Below are 26,226 nucleotides of genomic sequence, written 5' to 3'. Positions count from 1 at the left end.
ATGACCATAATAATGACCGTATTAATTCATTGATATTTCAGCAGAATACTGCATTATGGCTACTGAATGGAGTTGATGATCATAGGAAATAAACATATTAGACTAGGGGTGTCAAACTGAATTTCATTGCAGGGCACATCAGCATTATGGTTGTCCAGAGCTTTTTATCTCGTAGAATAGGTGCAGAAACTCAACCATACCCCCCCACTGAACAGTGGGAAGATCCTAAATAAGCAACTAACACCAGGAGTGTGTTGTGTGCAGAGTACAAGAATATGCCATGTACAGGGTTCAGTGGTGCACTACATACTGAGTGCAGGGTTCAGGGGTGCGCTATATACAGAGTACAAAGTGCAGGGTTCAGGGGTGCACTGTGTACAGAGTACAGTGTTGCGGAATGCACTAAATACCGAGTGCAGGGTTCAGGGGTGCACTGTGTACAGAGTGCAGTGTTGAGGAGTACACTAAATACCGAGTGCAGGGTTCAGGGGTGCACTGTGTACAGAGTGCAGTGTTGAGGAGTGCACTACATACCGAGTGCAGAGTTCAGGGGTGCACTGTGTACAGAGTGCAGTGCTGAGGAGTGGACTACATACCGAGTGCAGAGTTCAGGGGTGCACTGTGTACAGAGTGCAGTGTTGAGGAGTGCACTACATACCGAGTGCAGAGTTCAGGGGTGCACTGTGTACAGAGTGCAGTGTTGAGGAGTGCACTACATACCGAGTGCAGAGTTCAGGGGTGCACTGTGTACAGAGTGTAGTGTTGAGGAGTGCACTACATGCTGAGTGTAGGGTTCAGGGGTGCACTGAGTACAGAGTGCAGTGTTGAGGAGTGTGCTACATACTGAGTGCAGGGTTCAGGGGTACGCTATGTCTAGAGTACAAAGTGCAGAGTTCAGAGTTGAGCTATGTACAGAGTGCAAGGTTCAGGGGTGCGCTATGTACAGAGTGCAGAGTTCAGGGGGGGCACTATGTACAGAGTAGAAAATGCAGAGTTCAAGGGTGCACTGTGTACAGCATACAGTGTTGAGGGGTGTGCTACACAGGGCTTTTTGTATAAATAGACCCTCAGCAGTAGATCCCTACTAGAACCACCCCCACTCCCTCATCAGTGCCTCTCATTAGTGACCACCTGTGTCATTGGTAGAGACCTTTAGTTCAACCATATAGAGGAGTGTATGGCTCCCATGGTTCAGAGAAGCGGGATCTCCCAGTCTGTGGATAGTGTAGGACCCACTAATCATGGGGCACTTTATTGCAGTAAGTGGGCTTAAGCACTGTATAGCAATATGGTGTGACCAAATCCCCATATTTTTTTTAAATGTCTAGGTGTTTTAAATAGCCTTACACACTATCAGATTTTCTGCTGGGTTTTTCCTTCAGATTTACCAAAACCATGTAGTGCAAGGGCCTGCCTGTTTGCATACACATTGAAACTCCTAAGGTTTGACCTCATATTATATGGTTTTGGTAAATCTGAAGGAAAAACTCAGCAGAAAATCTGATAGTGTGTATGGGGCTTAAGAGCGAGATACCATGTGCGTGTAAAGGCAGGAGTCCCAAAACTTTTGGCAATATAGTGTAGTGTGCTTCTGTTATTTATTTTTCTATAATATTCCTTTTATCCTTAACTTATTTGACTACCTACATTTTTATGTGTAGCATAGGAGGGGGCTACATCTACATTTCATTGTATAATTTTGTATTGTAGAATGATAATACAATTAAACCTTAAACCTTAAACCTGTGATTACTCAAAAAATCTAAATTTATTCCACAAATGACGGCTCCCTTAGCATCTTGTTAATAAAAGTGTAATAATTAATCAGAGGATCTTTGGGGGATAAGGAAATGCTTCTCCTTCCTAATTGGGCTTTTATATAAAAACCAGAGCTTGTTTTCAGATATGATACAGCCGTATGTCTGAATGGTAGAAGACCGATGTCTCATGTAGTGAAGATTCAATATCAATATATATGTATTTTCACTAAGCATGTCTTTTTTATTGGTAATGATGTTTTTGCTAATTAAGTGGTTAGAGAACAAGAAAATGTGTCCACCGTCCAATAATATGTATCCCTCTTAGATCTGAGTTGTTCCATATTCTGCTTCTTCAATGTAATATCCAATGCTCTTTTGGCAGGTAAGTCACAATTTCCAAACTAGAGGTGAGTGGTTCAATCTCATTGTTCAACACATTACCTTCCTTTTGCACATATTGTGGAGCCTCTGTATAGCTCTGACATATTCTGAAGTGCTGTACAGATTCACATCACATTACAGTGTAGGATTCACATTAGAGTGTAAGCTCTTTAGCCCCTGATGAACTTACACTCTAATGTCCCCCCACAGTCACACACTATTATTATTATACATTCATATAGCTCTGACATACAGTCTACTGCAGTGTAGAAAGGTTTTTATGAACACGAACACACCAATTGATTTTTAGCACCACATCCTAGAATTAGATGATGGAAAAGCAAAGGAATTGGGACTTTATAGGTGCAAATAAATTAAAAAAGATATCAAATATAGTATATAAAAAAATATTTTATTTTGAGGAGCAAAATAAGAATTCATTCATTAAAAGAAGGGGGAAAAAAGAGGAGATACAGTGATGGCTAGTATAATTGATTACAGTTTCAACAACGCAGCAATATATGATGGACTTCCCAACATGTTTCGCACATATGTCGAGCTTCCTCAGGGGATGCTGGCCGTTTACAAAGTACAATGCCTTCTATCAAGAGATACAAACAATTGAACATATTAGGTTAATTCAAAAAATCATACAAACATTTACATCTAGTACTATTGTTATACATATGCGTCTACTCTGTCAGGGTACCACTGCTTACCTATATCTCCTAAAAAAGGGGGGACCAGAAACTGCCGGGAAGGCTAGATGGCAATATAGTGTAGTTCAGTCTCATTGTTCAACACATACTGTTACCTTCCTTTTGCACATATTGTGGAGCCTCTATATAGCTCTGACATATTCTGAAGTGCTGTACAGATTCACATCACAATATAGTGTAGGATTCACATTAGAGTGTAAGCTCTTCTGCCCCTGATGAACTTACACTCTAATGTCCCCCCACAGTCACACACTATTATTATTATACATTTATATAGCTCTGACATATACCGCAGTGCTGTACAGAGAACACTGAGCCAGTCACATCAGTCTCTGTACAAGAGGAGCTTACACTCTAATGTCCCCCCCCATAGTCACACACTATTATTATACATTTATATAGCTCTGACATATACCGCAGTGCTGTACAGAGAATACTGAGTCAATCACATCAGTCTCTGAAACAGAGGAGCTTACACTCTAATGTCCCACCACAGTTACACACTATTATTATTATACATTTATGTAGCTCTGACATATACCGCAGTGCTGTACAGCGAACACTGAGTCAATCACATCAGTCTCTGTACTAGAGGAGCTTACACTTTAATGTCCCCCACTTGTCACACACTATTATTATATATTTATATAGCTCTGACATATACCGCAGTGATGTACAGAGAACACTGAGTCAATCACATCTGTCTCTGTACCAGAGAAGCTTACACTCTAATGCCCCCCCCCACACACACACACACACAGTCACACACTATTATTATACATTTATATAGCTCTGACATATACTGCAGTGCTGTACAGAGAACACTGAGTCAATCACATCAGTCTCTGAACCAGAGGAACTTACACTCTAATGTCCCTCCATTGTCACACACTATTATTATACATTTATATAGCTCTGACATATACCGCAGTGCTGTACAGAGAACACTGAGCCAGTCACATCTGTCTCTGTACTAGAGGAGCTTACATTCTAATGTCCCCTCCTCCACAGTCACACACTATTATTATTATACATTTATATATAGTGCCTTGAAAAAGTATTCATACCCCTTGAAATTTTCCACATTTTGTCATGTTACACCCAAAAACGTAAATGTATTTTATTGGGATTTTATGTGATAGACCAACACAAAGTGACACATAATTGTGAAGTGGAAGGAAAATTATAAAAGTTTTTCAACATTTTTTACAAATAAATATGTGAAAAGTGTGGGGTAAATTTGTATCCCCCACCCGGAGTCAATACTTTGTAGAACCTCCTTTCTCTGCAATTACAGCTGTAAGTCTTTTTGGGGATGTCTCTACCAGCTTTTCACATCTAGAGAGTGATATTTTTGTCCATTATTCTTCTTTGCAAAATATCTCAAGCTCTGTCAGATTGGATGGAGATCGTCTGTGAACAGCAATTTTCAAGTCTTGCCACAGATTCTCAATTGGATTTAGGTCTGGACTGTGACTGGGTCATTCTAACACATGAATATGCTTTGATCTAAACCATTCCATTGTAGCTCTGGGTGTATGTTTAGGGTCGTTGTCCTGCTGGAAGGTGAACCTTCGCCCCAGAGCTTGCACTCTATTGTCCCCTACAATCACACACATTTTATGTCCCCAGCTAGTGCTTTTCTAGATCTTTTCTGATATGCACTTGTTGGATGGATAGTCATTATTCTATCTGTTTTAAAGTATAGCTAAAGCCAAAACCTTTTTTGTTTTATTTTAGATGGAGTGTAGAAAAGTCAAAACCCATGTCAGATGTTTTTCCTATATAGATCTGTGTCCCCATCCAGGGTGCAAACTAAAGGTAATTATTATTATTTATAATATGGTTTTTTAATAATTAACTGACATTATTAAGTGCTTGTATACAAATGTTAGGCTCTTTATATATTACCAGGCTTGCTTACTAGAATGGTTTTGTAGAAAGATGTTATTGGAACAAATTGTTGCTCTTCTAGTAGAGGAATACTCCCGCGCATCACTAGAAGTGGAAATAAAATGTATAGTACAACTGATGCAAACACCGGTAGGTGGATCTGTGACAGTCACGTGATTTGAACCCCTGATGAAGTCACGTGACTGTGACGATACGCTTTGGGATTGGCTGGCAGGCACACAGGAAGTGATATAGGAACAAGCTTGGTGGATGATGTATTGTGTTCCATCTTGCTTAATGTGAGTGTTTTAGTGTTTGTTTTTATTAAATAAATATTTTATTACATGCTACACTACCCTGTTTCCCCGAAAATAAGACCTAGCATGATTGCCGGTGATGGCTGCAATATAAGCCCTACCCCCCAAATAAGCCCTAGTTAAAGTCCTTGTAGGTCTTATTTTCAGGGTAGGGCTTATTTTCGGGGAAACAGGGTAGGGCTTATTTGGGGGGTAGGGCTTATATTGCAACCATCACTGACAATCACTCTAGGTCTTACTTTCGGGGAAACAGGGTATATGGTCATTCCCCTTCTTCCCTCTGCATCCCCCTCCCCCTTTGGGTGAGAGTGAGATTACATTATAGAGAAATCACCGTCCACTACCCAGCATTGATTCTTGGGACAACGAGTGGAAGACCCTAAAAGGAAATAAAGATTTTCTCAAACCACCAGCCATTTATATAAAGACCCCCCAGAAGATATTGTATCCACTGGTTTTCCTATGCTGTTACCTTACAGCAGTAAGGTGAGAGGCCACTTTACACAGAGGTGTCATTGCATGGAATAAAGAAACACCCGTTTATATTTATCAGTTTGCACGGTTAAGACTGTAGCACTACACTTCGCTGTTTTTCACCTTAATTTTAAAAATACTGCCTCAGAGATTTGTTACTCGTCATATTTTCACTTCACTGTTCAGTGTATGTCGATCAGCTTGATGAGCATCGATTGACTAACCACCCACGTTTCTTATATATGTCATCTGGTTTGTTGTGCAAATAATTTGTTATTTGCTTGATTGCAAGGAACCTGTTATTTAAAGAGATTATTTGCACGTTTGGTTTACACTGCCACCTTGTGCACACCTTTATTTTTGTCTTTTCATTTGAAGTACCTTTATTATTTTGTGACACATTGGTTTCACTTCAGTTCAACAACAGTGCAACATCACTTATTATACACAAATTGCTGCTCTTGTTTTCTTAGAATGTCTTCTTGTGGAACATAGAGACATTTAAAGTGGTAGTAAACTCCACTTTTGACTTGGACCCATAGGTAAGTCTGTCATAAGGCTTACCTGTAGGTACAGTGAATATCTCCTAGACTTGCAGTGTCTTGCAGGAGATATTCACACTGGTTGCAAGCGGTGACATCACCGGCGCATGCGCACTGAATTGACAACACACTGAGTATGCCTTCAATTCAGAGTGTTGTGCCGAAGCCTCGACTCTTGTGTGCATTTGTGGGGGTGACATCATTGCAGCCCGGCTATTCAAACGGCCAGAGCCCGCGAACCTGGAAGTAAGACCACATGAAGGTTGAAGCCCCGTCTGCAGTGATAGTGTAAGTAAGTCTGTCATAATGTGCTAGAATGTGGTACATTAGTACATTATGACTAAAACCACCTGGGGGCCCACTATTTTTGAGAGGGTTCTGCATGGTAGCTGTCCAGGATTGAAGCTTAAAGCCTCCCATCAAGAGATCAGATCCTTGGTATACCGGCCATGTTGAAGTCTTCTTTTCCAAAAACTTTCGAAACCTTTCACCATGAGCGAAGGTTGTAGATTTCCATGCGGCCTGGTGAGCGGCGTGGCATATTTGTGATACTGATCTACAGATATTTGGCATGATTTTGGAGACTAATGTATGGACGCTCCCCTATCTTACTGTTTATCTATTCTGCATACTATTCATAGCTTTTGGAAATCTTGATACCCACGATATATCACTTATCCCGTGGCTTGCCAATACTTCTGTGCTCCAGTCCATAAAATCTATTCCATTTACTCAAATATGTATATTTGTCATCAGGTGGACACTTAGGGTTTTTTTCTTTTTCCTGCTTTTAAGACCCTAATATCTCCTGCTGGCACAGCGGTTGTCCGTCTCTTAGCGGTGGGCTCTGAAGCCCCCTATGCCCACCCCCAGGTCCTGCTAATAGATGTTTCATGATACACCATAGTAATCATAGGGCTGCTCTACCCTGCCACATTGGGTCCTGAAGAAGCCGTGAATTGGCGAAACGTTGACCTGGCAGACCTCGCTACCAGAAGCATACAGTCTCTACTATTTGTATATTATTATGCCGCGTACACACGGTCGGATTTTTCGTCTACAAAAGTCCGACAGCCTGTCCGACAGACTTTCGGCGGATTTTTGGCGGACTTGCGGTGGACTTGCAGCAGACTTTCTAATGAACGGACTTGCCTACACACGATCACACAAAAGTCCGACCGATTCGTACGTGATGACGTACACTGGACTAAAATAAGGAAGTTGATAGCCAGTAGCCAATAGCTGCCCTAGCGTGGGTTTTTGTCCGTTGGACTAGCACACAGACGAGGGGATTTCTGGGTCCGGCGTAGTTACGACGTAAAGATTTGAAGCATGTTTCAGATCTAAAGTCCGTCAGATTTGAGGCTGGAAAAGTCCGCTGAAAGTCCGGGGAAGCCCACACATAATCGGATTGTCAGCCAGCTTTAGTCCATCGGCGTCCGTCGGACTTTTGTAGACGAAAAGTCCGACCGTGTGTACGCGGCATTAGACTTTACATAAATAAATAGACTTCCGGTACCTCTGTAGAGTATGTGTGATACTAACACGTGGTGGAAACATTTGAGGCTATTTTGCCTATCTTTTTTAAAACCATATTTAAAATGTTCAACAATAAATTTAATATGTTTTATAATTTCGTGTGGTTTCCTATACTGGGCCTATAAAGTCCGATTTCCTTTGGCAGGATCTGACTTTTTGTCAGTCTGTACTTTTTTACATTGTAGATTTCCTTATCATAGTAATTCCCCCTCTCTTTTGGTCCTGGGGACCATTATCACTGAAAGTGATGGAAAATACAACATTTTCAGCTATCACTGGCTCAGAATTGGAGGGGGAATCTTCCAATGGGGAAACACATGAAGACACATATTCTAGTGAATCAATAAGTGGTGTATAAAAATTTTGGAGTTATTGCCTTTCCTTCCTGTTGTGTCTCTAATTTAGAAAAGTAAATTCAATTTTTGACAATGGGACACAGGGAGCAAAAAAAAAAGTGGTGGGGGTTTAACTATTTCCTTATCTTTCCCAAATGAATAGCCCTGTTATAGGGGTTTCCCAAATGTAGCCCTGTTAAGGAGGGTCATATGAAGTTGCTCTCTCCACACAGGCTATGGAGCTAACCTGCAGGTAACCAAGTGAGTCAGAGCCTTCGCTAAGGGAAGAGTGGACTATGAATATATCATTGGCAGCAGTGCCTCCACCTAGAACAGGGCTCCAGCGTATGTAGAGATGATCCCTTTCTTGGACAATAACTAGTAACTCACCCAAAAATAACTGACAGCAGTAGTACTAATACACCCAGAATAGAGTAAATATATGCAGACATACCAGCAGGTGATTAGTGTAACTTTAAAACGATAAAGTGATGGCATTGCATACAACCAAACCAAGAACAGGAAGAATAGGCTATCAATGCTACCGGACCTCTACCTATCTAAATGTTCATTGGAAGCCTATCGTGTTGCTACCCTGAGCTGTTTACTGTTCCCTAGGCTAATACTAGATAGGAACCCCCCAGACGTAAATAATGAAGTGGTAGATATACACTTCAAGACAAACCAGTCACTTGATTGATTATAATCAAATGAGCTTGACTCTCATACACTTGAGGATAGCCCAAGTATATTGCAGTATGCAAATAGAACGTTTCAGTGAAGCAGAGAAGCCTCTGTCGGCTATCTCTGATTCCCACACAGAAGTGACAGTAATATAACAAACAGTGAGCTACACAGTGCAGTAACATTTGCCTATTGTCCATTTTCAGCCTGGAAGGATGTATGAATGGATGGATACAGGACACAGTCAGCCTACAGCACCTCCTGGATTGCAGAGCATGTGGCTGGCCACTCTCTCCCTTCAGTTCCTGTAAGACATCCATATATATAGCCTTGAGGGGTTTCCTGACCCTTAAGCAGGGGCAGGAAACAATCTCTTAACAGGAAGAATCTGTTTGTGACAAGAACTTTATGGTAGCTACCAGGCATGAATGTAAACAACCTCACAGACAGTGTACAAAAGAACACTTCCCTACACTGCATTACAAAAAAAGTAATATAACTCAACGCTGTGCTCTAATGCCGCGTACACGCGGTCAGACTTTCCGACGGGAGATGTTGGATGTGAGCTTGTTGGCAGGAAGTCCGACCGTGTGTATGCTCCATCGAACATTTGTTGGCGGACTTTCCGCCAGCAAATGTTTGCTAGCAGGTTCTCAAATTTTCCGCCAACAAAACTTTGTTGTCGGACTTTCCGATCGTGTGTACACAAGTCTGTCGCACAAAAGTTCACCCATGCTCGGAATCAAGTACGAGCCAAGAAGCGCTCGGTCTTGTAAAACTAACGTTCCTAAAGGAGATATCACATGACTATTGAACTTCCTTTTTATTGGCTCGTTGTACGTCTTGTTCGTCACTACGTTCCCACGTTCGTAATTATTGGCCAACATTTGTGTGACCGTGTGTATGCAAGACAAGTTGGAGTCAACAACCTTCGAACAAAATTCCACGGTTTTGTTGTCGGGAAGTCCAATCGTGTGTACGGGGCATAAGTTGCCTATCCACCACATCATGGATACTTTTTTAAATTTGAAATACAAAGAAGTCTTCTCATCAAGCTCTCTAAGGGTCCTTTTACACAGGGTTTCCGATCAAGTCCTCCAGTCCATTTTTCAGGTGGACCTGATCGGAAGCTCCATGCATCCCTATGGACAGGCGGATATAAACAGATTTGTGAATTCTTGGACTTTAAAACTCTGGACTGTATAACTAAAATAAGCACCTAAAACAACACAATTAGCCAAGATTGAGCTATGGCAGTTGGTAATTGTATAGATGTGGCGTGGTACTGTACAAATTCTTTTGGCGGTACCTTTTTAGAATTTTTGAAGTATTATTATATTATATAATATATAATGTAGATTCTCTTTTAACTTTTGACATTTGTAGCCCTAATATATTATTTTACTACACAGGCAGTCCCTGTCCCCGAGTTACATACATCTGACTTACATACGACTCAAACGGAGGGAGACAACAGGAAGTAAGAGGAAATCTACCTCTAGGAAGGGAAATTCACTCCTGTAAGAGTTATCATGGGAAAAAGGTGCCTCCACGGATGTTTTATCACCAAGCCTTGTCTCCAAGACAACCCACAATTTTCAAAATCCAATTGTTGCAGGGACAGAAAGTGAGGTCAAAGGAGCACAGACAGCAAAACAAATGTTACGGGGTTGTTAACCCTTCTTTATGCTATCCAAAAAATGTAAACATTATGGCTGGAGTTACACCTAAAAAATGTGCTTGTTGCAACTTAAATACAAAATCAACTTAAGAACAAACCTACAGAACCTTGTTTGTAACCTGGGGACTGCCTGTAAAAGAAAAATAATTCAATGGGCAGCAACAGAACGCAAGTAACCATGTTTGAGTTGACTGGATTAACAGATAATAAGAGACTTATCCCGTTCCTATTCATACTGTTCCTGATTATATACATGGTGACACTAATAGGAAATGTTGGAATGATGGGTCTTGTCCGTGCCTTCTCCAGTCTTCACACTCCGATGTACTACTTCCTAAGCAACCTCTCCTTGGTGGACCTCGTCTACTCCTCAACTATAACACCTAAAATGTTGGCTGATCTAATTTCGCTCCAAAAGTCAATCTCGTTTATTGGTTGCGTCCTCCAGATTTACTTTTATGCTGCTCTGGCAAGTATCGAAGTTCTGCTTCTCTCAAACATGTCATATGACCGATATGTAGCAATCTGCCACCCTCTTCACTATGCCTCAGTGATGACAAAAGATAAATGCTTTTCTCTGGTCCTCTTGCCTTCCTGTGTTGGTTTATTGCAATCATTAGCCCAGACCAGCTGTGTGTTTAGTCTCCAATACTGTAGGTCTAATCTCATAGACCATTTCTATTGTGAGATCCCCCCGTTACTGAAATTGTCTTGCTCCGACACTCTCTTTTGTGAGGCTTTAACACTGTTCTTTGTAAGTACTTTGGGACTGTATTCCTTCATAACAGTCCTAGTTTCCTACACGCTAATTGTTTCCTCAATATTACGAATGAAATCTGCAGAAGGACGGCAGAAAGCCTTCAGCACATGCTCGTCCCACCTCATGTGTGTCTCCATCTTCTTTACTACCGTATTCTTCATATACCTACGCCCAGATACTCGGGTTCTTGAGAAGAAAGACAAGGTGGCATCTGTGATCTATTCAGTAGTCACCCCAATGCTGAATCCCATTATCTACAGCTTGAGGAACCAAGAGGTCAAGAAAGTCACTATAAAAGCAATGCAAGCATGCTGCTAATATAGATATTACTATTGAAATGCAAGGCTAAGCAGACCACATGAGGATTTAAGTATAAGTAAAAATGGAAGACGTAAAGGCCAATTAATGTTTTCATTTTGCCAGTGGTAACCACTGCTAAGGACCATTACCTGACAATGCAGGTCACATTGGGAATTTTCCAAGCATATTTACATTAAAATAAGGCCCCATGGACATTCATCCCAGAGTTGATTCTTTTCCAGCAAGGAATATAATAACAGGCACCAGTCAGTTTACAGCTTGAACAATATTTGGTGCAGACTATATAGAGATGAAAAGGAGTGTGAGGTGACACAGGATACCTGAAACACACCGCCAAACACGAACTCAGATCTTATATACATTGTTCCAAATAACACTGTCCTCACAGGATTTGCTGGCTGGACAGTGGACAACAGTCAGGACTCTGGCTAATTAGAGGTCAAAATTCTAGTGATATCTTGTTCATAGACTTCTAATAAAAGAGAGCTGAGAAGGTTCTTCTGTAAACTTTTCCCTCAACTAGACACCTTCCTCAAGACTGGTCACTTTCCTTTCAGCAAGCTAACATCTTTAGGTAGCCACCTAGAGAGATGACTCCTACACCATCCAGCCCCTAGGGCCCAGGGGAGAGAGAAAGCCCACATGACTACTCCTAAGGCCTAAGCCCAGGAGAACTGAACCAGGTGGCAGGATTTAGACAAACATTTAACACCTCCCTAGTTCCTGAAAATTTTTTTAAAACTAAGCTCTGGACCCCATGTTATTTTTTTTTTACTTACCTTTTCCAAATGTCCTCAGACAGGTCATGTGGTGCAACAGCATCCCCTTCAACTTGGTCTCTTTTTCTGGCTTGGCAGACTTTAAAGCAGAGGTTTGCTGAAAAAAAAAATATTAAAAGCCAGCAGCTACAAATACTGCAGCTGCTGACTTTTAATATATGGACACTTACCTGTCCAGGGAGCCCGCGGTGTCGGCAGCTGAAGCCGATCCGTCCTTCGGCTCTCGGCTGCTGCCACCGCCATCCTCGGTAAGGGAATAAGGAAGTGAAGCCGTAGGTAGCTAAATTTTGGGGTTAAAAGTTAATTCCCTGCACTGTTGCTTTTTCCTGGCAAATTCTATCCTCAGCACTGGTCCTTAGTTGTGTTCTGACTATGCTGGGAGCTCTCCTGCTACCTGTTCTTGATTTGGGAATACTTATGTTAGGATCAGTTACACTACTGTCCTGGACAGAGAGGGGGGCAACATCAACATTTTGCTGTGGGGACCCATGATAAGTAGTTGTGCTCCATCTGCTTTTGTGCAATTTAGATTTTAATAATTTCCTCATAACAAGGCAAATCTTCACTTCATCTTTTTGAGTTCATGTAGTCTTTAACCTTAAAGAGCAACTTAACCCTGACTAGAAATGTTCCTCCTTTTGGAAATCTTTTTATTTGAGTATGTGTATTAAAGTGATTGTAATGGCTCACTTTTATTTAAAATAATAAACATGTTATACTCACTTGTTCTGGTTTTGCACAAAGCAGCCCTGAACCTCCTCTTCTGGGGTCCCTCACTGCTGCTCTTGACTCCCTCTCCCTTCTGAGTGCCTTTAAAGAAAGCTACTTGCTACGGGGGGGGGGGGCACTAATGTGGGCACAATCTCAAGCCAGGCTGTGTCCGACCATAGACACACACAGTGTGGCCCCCCCCCCCGATTCCTCCTCACAGGATTTGACTGACAGCAGCAGGAGCCAGTGCCTCCCGTTACTATCAGCAAAGCCTTTGAAACAGGGAGAGAAGACCCGCAGCCAGGCACAGCACTGGATCAATAAAGGACTCAGGTAAGTGTTAGGGAGGGGGCTGGGGGGCACTGCTATTGTAAAGTTTTTTTTTTATTACCTTAAAGTTGTTTTAAGTAAGTCACCATAAAGACAGCATGATTGTCAAAGTAGTCAAGGGGCATATATTCCGGGGGGGCTCTCTTGATAAGTATCTTAAAAACAAACGACTCCAGCCTGTTTCTAAGACACTCATCAAGAGCTCCCTCTTTGGAATATATGTGCTACTTTGACTACCATGCTGTCTTTATAGTGACTTACTCACATTGGGTCTGGATGGTTCTTCATTGGGAAGCTGGTCCTTTTATTTTAGGATTATGTGTACAAGACCATTCGCTGTTTACTTAATGTACCCTAAATGACTCATTTGCCCCTCTGTGGGCAAAATACACATGCTATGAATTCCAGTCTACCCTACTGGCTGTCATTACTCTATTAACTACTTGCCTACCGGGCACTTTCACCTCCTACCTGCCCAGGCAATTTTTAGCTTTCAGCGCTGTTCGCATTTTGAATGACAATTGTGCGGTCATGCAACACTATACCCAAACCAATTTTGTTATCATTTTGTTCACACAAACAGAGTTTTCTTTTGGTGGTATTTAATCACTGCTGGGTTATTTAATTTTTACAAAAAAAAAGAAAAAAGACCGAAAATATTGAAAAAGAAAAAAAATTTCTTTTAGTTTCTGTCAGTAAACTATATTATATTAATAGGTAGCACTGGTAGGCACTAATATGTGGCACTGATGGGCACTGATAGGCGGCACAGATAGGCATCACTGATGTGCGGCAATGATGGGCACTGATTGGTGGCACTGATGGGCAGCACTGATGGGCAGCACTGGTGGGCACTGCTAGGCGGCACGGATAGGCGCCACTGATGGGCAGCAATGATGGGCACTGATTGGCGGCACTGATGTGCAGCACTGATGGGCACTGATGGGCACTGATGGGCGGCACTGGTGGGCACTGATAGGCGGCACGGATAGGCACGGATAGGCGCCACTGATGGGCAGCAATGATGGGCACTGATTGGCGGCACTGATGTGCAGCACTGATGGGCACTGATGGGCGGCACTGGTGGGCACTGATAGGCGGCACAGATAGGCACGGATAGGCGCCACTGATGGGCAGCAATGATGGGCACTGATTGGTGGCACTGATGGGCAGCACTGATGAGCACTGATTGGTGGCACTGATGGGCAGCACTGATGGGCACTGATGGGCATTGATGGGCAGCACTGATGAGCAGGCACTGATGGGCACTGAAAGGCAACACTGACTGGCATCCCCAATGGGCACTGATTGGTGTCACTGATGGGCACTGCTGGGGCTTTACTGTAATCAGGGCACTGATGATCAGTGCCCTGATGACCTGCCCTGGTCTCCCAGCGTGGAGATGCCGCTGATCAGCTCTCCTCACCACACACTCAGTCAGTGACTGGCTGTGATTAGGTACAGCCGATCACATGGTTAAAGAGCCATGGGGTCACGCAGTGTCCTACGAACACGGCGTGGCCATGATCAGCGCGCTGCGCAGGCACGCGAGAGTGGCCGATCTGGGGTGACGTTATGTGACATTGTCCCAGAACGAGAGCTGCACCGCTCTTCTGTCATTTGACAGTGGACAGGCAGCAAGTGGTTAAAGATTAGGAGTGGGTTCCAGTGCACTGATTCTGCCACAAGTGCTTCTGAAGAAGGATTCCCGAAACACGTTGAGTCCACATGTGAACTGTAATCGGAATCTTTGCGTGTTGTATATCCATATGTGGAGAGCAAATTTTCATGTTGTGTAACAGATATTTAATGGTACATAATAAAGTTGTTTTTATAATACTCAGTTTCTCTTCTATCTGTCCAAACAAAGTCCATGACCACATATTTATAGTTGTCAATAGTACACAATGGCTTTCATTCATAGCCATTCATTGTGTACTATTGTGATCTCTGTGATTGGTCACAGGAGCCAATCATCACGGACCTCTAACATGTGATAGCTGTGGCGATCACAGCTGTCACAATAGTACACAGTGACATATGAATGGAGACCATTCATAAAATGATTGCCTGTAACAGTGATCAGATCATCATAAGCAATCATGGTGAAGAAAAGAAGAAAAATAAATCTTGCCCACCTCCCCCAGAGCAGTACAGCGTCACTTTTGTGACACTGTACTGCTCTGGCCACAGTATGTAAAAAAAACAATAGTAAAATAAAATAAAAAATAGTAAAAAAAAAGTTTTTTTTTTTTCACATATCACCAGTCAGTGTCCCTGATCATCACCACACCAGTCATACGATGACACTGTACTGCACTGGTGAGAGTATGTAAAAACATTGTGGAAAAATTAAATTTCTTTATTTTCCCAAAAAAAGGTACATTTTCGAAAAACTCGCCATGCCTCTTACTAAATACCTTGGACTGTCTACTTTCCAAAAAGGGTCATTTGGGTGATATTTGTACTGTTCTGGCATTTTAGGGCCTCAAGAAATTAGGTCCGTCAGTACATCATTTATGAATATTCAAATACCGTATATATAGGTATACCATAGTTTGTGGACTCTTTAACTTTTACACAGTAAATAATAGACACTGATTTGGGTTATTTTTACCAAAGAAATGTACCAGAATATATTTTAGCCTAAATTTATAAAAAAAGATTATTTATTTGCAAAATTTTATAACAGAAGCAAAAAAAAAAAAAACGTGTTATTTTAAGGCCTCATGCACACAGGATGTCAAAATAATGTTATGAAAACGCCAGTATGTTTGCAGTGATTTTTTTAAACTTTTTTCAGCTTTTTTCATTATTTTTGCAACAGTGTTTTTTAGCGTCTTTCCGCGTTAGCGTTTTTTTTTTTTTCAAAATGTTTTTTTTTTTTTTTTCAATGGATCAAAAAAGTTAAAAAACATTGGTGAGTGACGTTTTTGAGTGTTTATCAGCGTTAAAGCGCTTTTACAGCTGAAAAACATCTCTCAGAACCCACTGGTCCTGGGTTTTTTTTACAGCTTAAAAACGCCTATGCCATTTGCAGCTCAAAAACGCCTAGGTGGGCATGAAGCCGTAGACTAACATAGACAGGCCTTTTTAAGCTACAAAAAACGCTCAAAAAAGCGGCTGTAAAAACGTCCGTGTGCATGAGGCCTAAAAATGTTCTGTAATTTTTCATTTATATAGTAAAAAAAAAAAACAAAAACAAAAAAAAAACAGTGGTGATTAAATACCACGAAAGGAAAGCTCTATTTGTCTAAAAAAAAAGTATATAAAATGTATTTTGTTGCATGACTGAGTAATTGTCGTTCAAAGTGTGACAGCGCTGAAAGCTGAAAATTGGCCTGGGCAAGAAGAGGGTGAAAGTGCCCACCTGGTATTGAAGTGGATAAGAAAAAAAAAATCTCACATCAAATTCCTTAATTCCTTATACTCATCTGTATTCCTTAAAAAAAGTGTATTATATTGACACTCACACAAAAGAGTGAATTTCTGTAGCTCACTGCGTTGCACAATTTGCAAACAATTTAAACAAAATAAGACAAATAAGTAACATCAGTTAACTGGCTTGCTCCTTATTTAGAACAAATACTGATTTGCTTGGAGCAGTAGAGAGTTAGGCTCTCGGGAAACGGAATCTTATATAACAATAATGCATTTGTGGAGGTGCACAGACCCTTGTGTATGCCGATGAGAAAAATCACTACATGGCTCACAACAGCTTAAAGGATGTTCAAGGTAATGACAAAAAAAAATGTCTTTAATGCAGCAATCCACTAATACAGGATACACATTGAGAGTCAATGCAGCCATTAACCTGAATTCCAGGCAAACATCTACACACAGTAGACATAAATATACACTTCCAGACAAACATTTTTACAACAACCTCCTTTCATTTATTTTTATTTTTTTATTTTTTTTTTTATTAATTCAAGCAGTTAAATGTCCAAATGTATTAAATGCCCAAATTTACTCTGAAATGAAGGCATAAAATAAATAATACATTTGAGATAAAAAAATAAATAATTTTCTTTAACAAACTTTAAAATGGAACTATGAACAAAATAAAAATGACATATTATACAGTCTTTAGGCAGCATTAATACCCAATCACTCAGCAATAGAAACAGGCAACATTTCATATCAATTCTTTCTCCCGTCAGAGACTTATGTCGCGTACTTTCGACCGGACTTGTCTGACAGACGCCGACGGACCAAATCCAGCGAACAGTCCGATCGTGTGTGGGCTTCACCGGACCTTCAGCGGATTTTTCCAGTCGCAAATCTGAGGGACTTTAGAATTGGAACATACTTCAAATCTTTACGTCATAACTCCGTCGGACCCAGAAATCCGCTCGTCTGTATGCTAGTCCGACGGACAAAAACTGACGCTAGGGCAGCTATTGGCTACTGGCTATGAACTTCCTTATTTTAGTCCGGTGTACGTCATCACGTATGAATCCGTCGGACTTTGGTGTGATCGTGTGTAAGCAAGTCCGGTCGTTAGAAAGTCCGTTGAAAGTCCGCCAAAAGTCCGTCGAAAGTCTGTCGAAAGTCTGTCGGACGGGCTGTCGGACTTTTGTAGCTGAAAAGTCCGACCGTGTGTACGCGGCATTACAGTATCTTACAAAAGTGAGTACACCTCTCACATTTTTGTAAATATTTTATTCTATCTTTTCATGTGACAACACTGAAGAAATGACACTTTGCTACAATGTAAAGTAGTGAGTGTACAGCTTGTATAACAGTGTAAATTTTCTGTCCCCTCAAAATAACTCAACAAACAGACATTAATGTCTAAACTGCTGGAAACAAGTGAGTACACCCCTAAGTGAAAATGTCCAATTTGGGCCCAAAGTGTCAATATTTTGTGTGGCCACCATTATTTTCCAGCACTGCCTTAACCCTCTTGGGCATGGAGTTCACCAGAGCTTCACAGGTTGCCACTGGAGTCCTCTTCCACTCCTCCTTGACGATAATACGGAGCTGGTGGATGTTAGAGAGCTTGCGCTCCTCCGCCTTCCGTTTGAGGAAGCCCCAACTCAATATGGTTTAGGTCTGGAGACATGCTTGGCCAGTCCATCACATTTACCCTCAGCTTCTTTAGCAAGGCAGTGGTCATCTTAGAGTTGTGTTTGGGGTCGTTATCATTTTGGAATACTGCCCTGCGGCCCAGTCTCCAAGGGGAGGGGATCATGCTCCAGGCAACTTTGAGTCTTTGTATATCCAGGCGCCTTTGAATCCAATGGATGCCTTGTTGCTACATGGTTCAAGCCCTGACAAAAGGGGATTTTTGGCCGCCAAATGCTTTGGCTGTCTTCTTCCTTCCTGTTGTTACAGGTGATAGCAGCATTTTCAAAAGGAGAAGTTAATAGTGGGCAACCTCTATACTGCCCTAATGTCCTCTAAATAGCCTCTTGCCTACTGACTAAGGGCCCTGGCTTTTGAGGGGACTCTATTCTTTTATGAGGGGTGTGCTTGGGGGACCTTTGGAGTGGTTTTGCTTCCGATTCAGGTCCATGTCTCCCTGGGGCCCCTGCATTTTGTTGGGGTATGGAATCAGCAGCCAAAGCCAGCCTTGAATGCTTCAACCTCCTCCTAGACTGAGAGACTCACAGCAGAAGGTTCTAATATGTCCAAACAACCTGATGCAGAGGTCTCCTGCTGCTCGGCTGCTTTGTGTAAATCTGATTATTGAAGTGTCTTCCTCTCATTATATAATTCCCCATTTTGTGCTGCATATCAAAAATGACTGAACAGAAAATACAATGTATACATGTAAAAAATGATTTTTGAGATAAATCATTTGTTAGCAAATGGATACAAAAAAAGGTTGTAAGTACAGGAATACTGTTGGTGTGAATTTGCATAGCCTGTAATACAGAGGCAGGTGGAGACAAAGAGGTGCAGGCACTAGAAAAGAGTAGATGGGTGACAGTCAGGAAGGGTAGAGGGGGAAGTGCTAGGGAGGCCGATCCAGGGCTGGAGCATCCCAATAGGTACGTTCCACTTCAATGCCGGGTGGGCACTTTCACCCCCTTCTTGCCCAGGCCAATTTTCAGCTTTCAGCGCTGGGGGGGCCTAGTAGATGATAGGCTCAGCAATGGCATGCAATGCCAAGCTGCTTGTAACAAAGCAAACAGAATATTTGCATGCAATATAAAAGGGGATCAATTCCAGAGATAAAACGATAATTCTCCCAATCTACAAGACTCTGGTCTGGCCGCACCTGGAGTATGCTGTCCAGTTCTGGGCACCAGTCCTCAGGAAGGATGCACTGGAAATGGAGCGAGTACAAATGGACTTTATGGACTTATGTTTATTATATTGTTCATTATATTTTATTTGTTTTGAGAAGCTGAAGTTGTTTAGTAGCGCCTGACTTTTTATTTCTTATGATTTATGAAAGTATGTCTAGACCCAAGAACAAAAATCGAACAGTTCGTATCTTACCAGTCTCTTGATGAAGTGGCTGTGTTAGTTTTCTATTTTCAGGTTAAGAGCATTTTTAGCAAGAGCAGAAAATTACAGGTTGATCCTTCCAGAAATGTCATGTCCTTGTAGTGCAAACAATGTTATCTTCCTTCTGTAACCTACTAATCCCTCCATCCCATATAACGGAGAACAAGAAAGGAAGACTGCTTGTAATCCAAATCAGTAGAGCAACCTAGTGTGATAAACATGGCTTTCTCTAAAAATATAATGGAGTGAGCGTTGTCACTGTAGGACAGGAAGTGTGTTTCTGGCAGGATCACCAGGTAAAAATAAAGGATAAAAAACAAAAAACAGGAATACACTGATTCTTGTCATGGAAATAGACAGTCAAAGTGGGAGAGATGGCAGAGGTCAAAAAGGTTTGGTCAGTAGGCCCCCTCTAAGACAGACTGGACCCAAGAGTTTCCTGGGCTTGGGGGCATTGATTAAGGAAATCCCTCTTTTCTCAACAATACATGCAAAGTCCTTGGGTCTAGTTTTGGATTCTCATTAGTTCCACTGAAGAGCATACTTGTTGGGGAATGTCAGAGTCCTTAGGGACAGATGGTCTAAAAGTAGGGTAGAAGTGGTACTGGTGGTTATTTTCCTTGGTTTGTTTCTGGAACCTGATGTCAAAGTGGTCAGCAAGGGCAAACAAGTCATCCAGAAAGGTGGGACCTGATCAGACAATTCCCGTCAAAAGGAGCTGTTAGGGCCTTATTGTTACAGACCACTTTGGCCAGCAGAGTTTGAAACTGTATGGCATATTGACCCAAAGGCATACTTTACTTCCTTGGCATAAAGCTTCTAGTGAACTAGAAGTGGGGAATCACTCCCTGGTTTGTCAAATATACACTACAATTGTGGCCTGAAACTGTGAAATTGTAAAGCAAAGAATCATTCTTGTCTAATGCCGCGTACACACGAGCGGACTTTACGGCAGACTTTGCCCGGGATTTTGTCGGACAATTCGATCGTGTGTGGGCTCCAGCGGACTTTGTTTTCTCAAAAGTTGGGCGGACTTAGATTTGAAACATGTTTTAAATCTATCCGTCGAACTCGAGTCCGGTCGAAAAAAACGGTCGTCTTAATGCTAGTTCGACGGACAAAAAGCCACGCTAGGGCAGCTATTGGCTACTGGCTATGAACTTCCTTGTTTTAGTCCGGTCGTACGTCATCACGTACGAATTCGACGGACTTTGGTGGATTGTGTGTAGGCAAGTCCATTCATTCGGAAAGTCCGTCATAAAGTCTGCCGTAAAGTCCGCGCATGTGTACGCGGCATAAGAATGGAGAGGCAAGTCATTTCCAGCCATAAGATAGACGCATATGTTACCTTTGAGTGATGATTAAGGAAATGCTGAGGCTGCAGTTCAAAATAACTTCCATACTGATTAAAGAAACCCCTATAAGCCAAATGATCCACTAAGTAGCATAAAGGTGGAGGAAGATGCTAGTATGAAGGAGAAGGCTTGGCTGAGGTGGAACCAAGGACCTCCCATGGAAGTTTGGACCCCCGGATCACTCAACAGGTTATTAAGGATGCAGAGGGGCAGAGGTGTCTGGAGAGCCAAAAAAAACTGGCTGCGTGAAGATGGCATTTGTTATTCTGATAATAAGGCTAGCTGCGGAACTGTAATGTTAGCTGGACTGGCAGAGTAGTAGGTTGGACCGTGGTGGACTGGACAGTAGTAGACTGGACCATAGTAACTGCAGCAGACTGATTGAGAGCTTGAGTGCACTGACAGGTATTAGGCTTAATGATCAAGCAGTTTTTGAAAGACCTCCTGCCACTCCAGGCAATACCTGGAAGCATCCATGGACAGAAGAAGTCCAGCGCTGAAGTGTGACAGGTAAGTTATAGTGACACTTTTATTATACAGTATTTAATATTAATTCTTTTTTTTTTATTTAAATATATGTAACCCCAATATATTTGTTCACCATTACAGACAAAGAACTCAATGAGCAGCAACAGAACACAAGTAACCATTTTTGAGTTGACTGGACTAACAGATAATAAGAGACTTGCCCCATTCCTATTCGCAATGTTCCTGATTATATACATGGTGACACTAATAGGCAATGTCGGAATGATGGGCCTTGTCCGTGCCTTCTCCAGTCTTCACACTCCGATGTATTACTTTCTGAGTTATCTCTCCTTAGTGGACCTCATTTACTCCTCAACTATAACACCTAAAATGTTGGCTGACCTCATTTCGCTCAAAAAGTCAATCCCATTTATTGGTTGTGTCCTGCAGATTTATTTTTATGCTGCTTTGGCAAATATTGAAGTTCTGCTTCTGTCAGGCATGTCATACGACCGATACGTAGCAATCTGCCACCCTCTTCACTATGTCTCAGTAATGACAAAGGATAAATGTTTTTCTATGGTCCTCTTGTGTTTCTCTGTTGGTTTATTGCAATCATTGGCCCAGACCAGCTGTGTCTTTAGTCTCCAATACTGTAGGTCTAATCTCATAGACCACTTCTATTGTGAGATCCCCCCGTTACTGAAATTGTCTTGCTCCGACCCTTTTTTTTGCGAGGCTTTAACATTGTTCTTCGTAAGTACTTTGGGACTGTATTCCTTGATAGCAGTCCTGGTCTCCTACACTCTCATTGTTTCCTCAATATTACGAATGAAGTCTGCAGAAGGACGGCGGAAAGCCTTCAGCACATGCTCATCCCACCTCACATGTGTCTCCATCTTCTTTATTACTGTATTCTTCATATACCTACGACCAGACACTCAGGTTCTTGAGAAGCAAGACAAAGTGGCATCTGTGATCTATTCAGTAGTCACCCCAATGCTGAATCCCCTTATCTACAGCTTGAGGAACCAAGAGGTCAAGAGGGTCATAATAAGAGCAATGCAAAAATGTTGCTAATATAGATATTACTATTGCAAGCTTTTTTTAAATTCACAGCTGATCAGACATATAAGGATTTAAGCATCTTTAGAAAGTGGGTTAAACTGGAAGGTGTAAAGGCTAATCTTAGTGCTTTTTACCTATGGTCTACAAGAAAAAACAGTAGCTGAACAAGAGAGTTTACTCCATAAAAATATCACTGTAATGAGGCTAAATAGTTAACAATCTAAGTGCATGTATATTGAAGGTATAATCTCCTGCTGATATATCGGATAATATGGATGTTTGGTCGCCGATATAAATTATGAGATTGTCCCTTAAGATCCAAACATTAGCACTGCAATGTTCAGAAGCATAGCAAAAGGAAATTTAAGTATGGCTAGCAGTAAAATACAGTTCACATAAGTTGTCTAGTGGTGTATGTATGCTGTCTGTATTTACTACCGCTCACAGTGGACTCATCCCACCTACAACAAATAGTTGGTGATTGTGGTATGATTATCTTCAGTCTGGCAACAGCAGGACCAACAAAACGCCAAGACAAGGGGGTACCTCCGGACGCTCCAATTAGCGAGGTCCACCGATCCAGCCCCACTTTTCTCCGCTCCTGGACTCCGCCATGCAAGAGACGGACAGCATGACGCTGTGCGGCCCTCCTTCATCTCCCCATGGAGAAACTCCACCGCCATCTTGCGGCCTACACATTGAGACACTGCAAACGGCTCCACGGGTGAGTCTTTCTTTGATCCCCCCGCTCTCTGACCATCCTGGCCATGAACAAGACTCACTCTCCCTGCGGGGAACCCCTCCTGCCTTCCAACACTGGGGATTGTCCCCTACATTTCAGCAGGGCCGCTCACAATCCTTCCCACGGCTGCGGCCTACCTCTCCAGCCACCCTAACCCCATCCTCTTCCCCAGGCTCCCCAAAGTCACAAAGGCCTCTCCGCTACCGCGAATCCAGCACCACAGGCTTAACTGGAGAGCCCCCACCCTCATCTTCTGGCCCGCATATGAGCCCGGCACTGCCATCGCGGATGGATGACCAAAGAGAGTAGTTTGAAACCTGGCCCCCCCCCGGCAGCCTCTGGCCCACCATCAACCCCTACCTAAAATACCCTCCATCTTTACAGCAGATGAGCTGATCTCCTGGCGGGAACAAATACATTCACTGCCCACAAAAGCAGACTTCAAACTGCTGATTTCTGAGGTAAAGAAGCCTGCCGCAGCGAAATTAAGACCCTGCAAGCAGACTTTCGCCAACTGGCCACACAGGTAGAAGACCTAGATGAAGACCTGCAAGCCACTAAACTCACAGTCCACTGAATCCAATCCCATCAAACAGACGATCGATATATGCTCCGTGACATGCAACATCACCTGGAAGATCTGGACAATCGCAATCGTCGCAACAATATTAGGCTCCCCAAGTCTTCTGGTCCAGAGGACCTACAATCGATACTCCAAACAATTTTCAACAACTTGCTGGGAGTCCCTACTTCCATGCACATTGAAATGAACAGAGCCCACAGAGCCTTGAGGCCTAAAGACCAAGCGTCTAAACCCAGAGACATAATTTGCAGAATGCACTCATTTGCACTAAAGGAAGACATCATGCGCAAGGATTAAACCTATCCTTGTAGACGGCACCCCAATCCAACTTTTCCCTGATCTTTCGTGGATCACCCTGCAGAAGCGTAGGCTGCTCCAGCCACTCCTCCACTCTCTACAAGACAACAACATCACCTATCGATGGGGTTTCCCGCTTAGCCTCACAGCTACACATGCCGGGAAGACGGCGACACTTCGAGTTCCTGAAGACCTTCATTTCTTCTGTGAGACTCTTACTGTCCCTACCCCAGATCTCCCAGGCTGGGACATTATCCCCCCTCCTGCCCCCCATCGACCGGCTGGCAAAAAGTTCCTCCGAAGCGGAGAAGACAACCCCTGGACACCCCTCAGAAGAGTCCCAGACACCGGCCTACCTGAACAGTACCACCAGCCTTTTTGATTCACTCCTTTTTTCTTCATAGAAAGTGACACATTGACCATGCTCAGTTTGCCACAATTAGCTTTCGTTTATGTGTTGGCTACATTAATCAGGTTTTCACCCCTAGGTGGTCAGTCCCTTCCAATGGGAGCCGGTTCCTGTCCCTCCTGGACATTATGTCCTCCGGGGTCTGGTCCGCCAGGTTGAGGTCTTGACCTCTCTGGAGTCTGGTTCTGACCCGGACGACCTTAAGTTTGTGGCTCATAGCCTGCCTGTTTTTGCCCACAGGTTCAGAATGTTTGTTTTTCTTACAACGACTAGTATTGTCCCCTAGCCTTTGTTTAAATATCTAACAGATTTGTTTCTTAGCAGGTCCTAGATCATAGGTACTGATTGGACTTTTTTCTGACACTACCCCCCTCGCTTATTTAGTGATTTAAAAGTCCCCCCTTAATCATTACTTACTCCACTCGTTCTTGATAGACGATGGGGGTAACATGGGACTTTGGGTCTGAAGTTAGACCTTTACTTCTTGTGTTGAATATGGTACACTTAGTTTATTTTGTTTATTTTTACATGTTCTTCTTTCTTCCCTTTCTTCTCTTCTCTTTCCCATGGCTCGTCTCTCCTGGGCTCCTGAGTTGCTCCCTGGGTGGGGGAGACTATCCCTGGTCTCGGAACACATCTCCCTGGGATCACAGGCTAGATAAGTATACCGCACCACGACACATGCTTCTCTATCTTTTTCCGTTCACATTTGAACCACAACATGGTACGGATATACTCACATAATGTAAATGGCCTCAACTCTAATTTCAAACACCAATTAGCACTACAAAGTTTCAAAGATTCTGGCGTGGAGGTCATTTTTATACAAGAAACACACTTTAACAAAACGGGCACCCTGGCGTTTGCATCGCGATTATTCCCCATGGGTTACCTTGCCTCTAGCACTAAAAAGAAAGCAGGGGTGGCCATCCTGATTAAAAAGGGATCTCCATTTACTCCCACCTCCTCTTACTCTGATCCACATGGTCGTTTTTTGTTCCTTAGTGGCAAATGGCAACAATCTGACATTACTTTCTGCAACATTTATGCACCAAATGTGAATCAGATGCCCTTTGTGACTAAGGTATACAACCGTCTTTTTCGCGCCAAACATTCCTTCTTAGTCGTAGGCGGGGATTTTAACCTCCCATTCTCCCCCACTTCAGATAGAACATCCCTCACTAAAAAAATCCCTTCTGCCTTTCCAGACAATCCCAACAATTTCGTCAGGTCACTCGTAAATTTGCTCTGTTTGAAGCATGGTGTGTAGAACATCCGGCGGATCGTCAATATTCCCAGTATTCCCATCCATTTAGCACACATGCATGCCTAGAGTACTTTTTTGTTAATGCCCCCTCCTTACGTGCGATCACTGACGTGAATATCCTGCCTATGTCATTGTCTGACCATGCGCCAATCTCTTTGACACTTAAACTGCACCCTTCTAAAGTCAAACACTGCCACTGGCGGCTGAACGACTTTCTCTTGAAAGATCTCACATATAGGTTGGAAATGGAGAAAACTTTAAAACTATACTTTGTAGAAAACAATACCCCAGAGGTCTCTGTGGGAACCCTCTGGGAAGCACATAAGACGGTCATAAGGGGACAATGCAT

The 26,226-nt window shown here is 42.5% G+C and overlaps 2 protein-coding genes across 2 annotated transcripts; both read left to right on the top strand.

The window, feature by feature from the left end:
* Positions 1-10,338: 10,338 nt before the first annotated feature.
* On the top strand, positions 10,339-11,466 carry LOC141134851 (olfactory receptor 5M5-like). Its single transcript, XM_073624285.1, has one exon. It carries the CDS (start codon positions 10,477-10,479, stop codon positions 11,401-11,403), a length of 927 nt encoding a protein of 308 aa, XP_073480386.1. The 5' UTR covers positions 10,339-10,476; the 3' UTR covers positions 11,404-11,466.
* Positions 11,467-21,664: 10,198 nt separating this feature from the next.
* LOC141134305 (olfactory receptor 5B12-like) lies at positions 21,665-22,591 on the top strand. Its single transcript, XM_073623880.1, has one exon. The coding sequence runs from the start codon at positions 21,665-21,667 to the stop codon at positions 22,589-22,591; it is 927 nt and encodes a 308-aa protein (XP_073479981.1).
* Positions 22,592-26,226: the final 3,635 nt, after the last annotated feature.

This window comes from Aquarana catesbeiana, linkage group LG03 (genome assembly GCF_042186555.1).
Source record: "Aquarana catesbeiana isolate 2022-GZ linkage group LG03, ASM4218655v1, whole genome shotgun sequence".
NCBI classification, from domain to species: Eukaryota; Metazoa; Chordata; class Amphibia; order Anura; family Ranidae; genus Aquarana; species Aquarana catesbeiana.
The sequence above is the reverse complement of the archived record's forward strand: the minus strand, read 5'-3'. Positions and strand labels throughout refer to the sequence as shown.

What these genes read in the sequence shown, in the direction of transcription:
- LOC141134851 (XM_073624285.1), top strand. Translation starts at nt 10,477, where the DNA reads ATGGGCAGCAACAGAACGCAAGTAACCATGTTTGAGTTGACTGGATTA.
- LOC141134305 (XM_073623880.1), top strand. Translation starts at nt 21,665, where the DNA reads ATGAGCAGCAACAGAACACAAGTAACCATTTTTGAGTTGACTGGACTA.